This window comes from Gymnoscopelus microlampas, assembly GCF_963454915.1.
Source record: "Gymnoscopelus microlampas genome assembly, chromosome: 1".
Classification (NCBI taxonomy): domain Eukaryota; kingdom Metazoa; phylum Chordata; class Actinopteri; order Myctophiformes; family Myctophidae; genus Gymnoscopelus; species Gymnoscopelus microlampas.
The window spans coordinates 41,365,259-41,367,758 of NC_139962.1; the positions used below are offsets into that span (position 1 = coordinate 41,365,259).

General features: G+C 41.8%; 1 protein-coding gene across 1 annotated transcript in view; it reads left to right on the forward strand.

Annotated features, from left to right (window-relative positions):
* The window catches only part of ush2a (Usher syndrome 2A (autosomal recessive, mild)), a gene marked incomplete at both ends in the record, with an annotated part of 295,634 nt that overhangs the window by 38,179 nt on the left and 254,955 nt on the right, over positions 1-2,500 (forward strand). Inside the window, 3 exons of the mRNA XM_084054952.1 lie at positions 689-752; positions 1,436-1,537; positions 2,007-2,199. Of these exons, the coding sequence (XP_083911078.1) occupies positions 689-752; positions 1,436-1,537; positions 2,007-2,199 (359 nt within the window). The remainder of the gene's footprint in view (positions 1-688; positions 753-1,435; positions 1,538-2,006; positions 2,200-2,500) is intronic.

Genomic DNA, 2,500 nt, shown 5'->3' on the forward strand with positions numbered 1-2,500 from the left:
CCAGTCTAACGAGTAATATCTGACCCAGGTCCTGTTTAACTCTACAGTGAAAAGCCGTTTATCTCTGATTGGACAATCTGGGAACCCATCGCCAAATAAAAAGGACAGTGCCCTCTGCTGTTTTTTACTTATTCATTTGGCTCTGGGCGGAGCTGAACGGACGACCCGTGCTCAGGGAAACCGGAGTTTTGGTCTGCCTTCAGCCTTTCACTTCCGGTGCTGCGACTATGTTTTCATTCCCACTAACAATATTTCTCCACGGAACACTAACACCATTTCTCCCAAAGAACATGGATCGTTTTGTTTATAACCCCTCTTGTTTCTATGATGAAAGAGCAATTTAAAATGTTACTAACTTTCCGTGGTTTTGTCGGCTTCGAGGACGCTATTGTTAAATGAGTTTCGGTTTGTTTCCAGTGGGGAACGAACGGCACACACGTAAATCCCGGCCACTACATTTGATTGGGTAAAGCACGGCCTGCTTCCTGATCTGATGGCACGCCCACTTGTAGCCAATGTGAACGGGTTGTCAACACGGCTACCGACAGATTCAAGCGCAGAGCAGAATCTGTTCTTGAGAGATTACTGATTGGATGACATCACTATTAGATAAGATAATGCACTACTTTTAAGACTGTATTCAATACGAAACCATTAATATACCTCTACCTTCCTTCCTTGTCTCCAGGGTCTAATCAGTTCATTGGACGGATGCAGGACTTTAGATTGTATCCAGACACTTTGACTAACAGGTGAGTTGGGCAGACGGTGCAAAGAAAGAGAGAAACAGGAAGTGAGTGAAGAAGGGAGGGATCAAGCAATGGAGAAAGAGAAGTGATGTGTAGTGACAGACTAGTGAAAGAAGTGTAGGGCGGCAATGAGGAAGGATAGATGGAGATATATTGTATGGATTGTAGGGGATGGGTGGCAGGAACAAATGAAGGAGGGATGAAGCGAGTGATAGAGGGAGGGGAGGGGAAGGCTAATCATTGCGTCTCAGGATCCATACGGCTGCAAGAGGATTTTCTCAAGAATCCGATAGCAGGCAATTAGTGTTTTGTTCACTGGTGATGTACTGCATACAGTATGTGGAGAGAGAGAGAGAGAGAGAGAGAGAGAGAGAGAGAGAGAGAATCCTCACATTATGTCTTATTTCATCTATTGGTTCCTGTGAAAGTTTGTGAGTTTTAAATTGTTTGCCTTTAGTTTACCATCCAATACAGTAATAGAACTGATTGATTGATAGATTGAGTGATTGCCGTATTTACTGACAAACATGCATACATTAACATATATGTATTTTATACACATCTGTGATCATCTTCAGCCTACAGCGGAATCACAGTTGTGGTGGTATACAGTCTAACAGCATTCCCTCTTGTGTGATTCATTCTATGTTGGTACATTTCTATTCAACTGGCTGCTGTTCTAACAGGGAGGTAGTGGAGGCGTATTCGGGGGTCCTGCCCTCCCTGCACACCCAGTCGGAGTGTCGCTGTCCTCCCAGTCACCCCAGAGTGCACCCCCTAGTGGAGAGGTATGGTATCACAATCACATCTAGCATGTCTACAATAAAGTGTGGAACCATGTCCTGCACAAAGTTTATTTTTAAATAAAAGCTATTCATTTGACAAGGCTTGGTGAAAGTTTTACTGTCAGGATCAGCAAATTGAAAAAAATCTCTGTGACAACCTGAATTTTATGTTCGACACAGACAAAGTGTGATTTATTTTTCATACAAATGTACAAACTTTCAGTTTACCTTAAATAACGAGTCTGATATTAATTAATCTATCGCACAAATCATTTTCATCACTTTATTAAATTCTTGGTTGGTTATGGTTAGATGAAGCACAACCTTCGCTAGAACTGTCCCCTGCATTCCGATATTACTACTGGGTTTACCGGATTAAAGAGATATGTAATGTTGGAGAAAGTGAACAGATGTATTGATGTTATCATTTATTTATTGATTTGATTGTATTTATTGGCTTATATCGTAACAGGTACTGCATCCCCAACGCGGTCCAGGACACGACCAACAACAGGGTGTTAAGGCTGGACCTTCATGCTCATCCTCTCAGTTACATCAACGACCAGGACATGGGAACCATTTGGCTGTCTAAACCCATCACTGCATCCCCCTCCATGGAGGAAACACTTACTGTTACTGTGGACCTGGCTAATGGACAATACCAGGTAACACATCTGATAACACACGCCCATACACAGACCCAAATGGACACACACATTGATTGATTGATTGATTGATTGATTGAATACTTTATTAGTCAGAAATGTAAACAGTACATGGTACAGTAAGACATTAAGGCTAAAAGGATAAATCAAAAAAGTCCTGGGACTTGTTTCCATTGTGGTCCTGTGTATTCAATCCATAGCATAACAAATGTACACAATTATACATGTCATCAACAAATGCAAACACTATATGTACATAAGAGATGGGGAAATTACATGTACTTCCCCTTGTGGTCTCCTG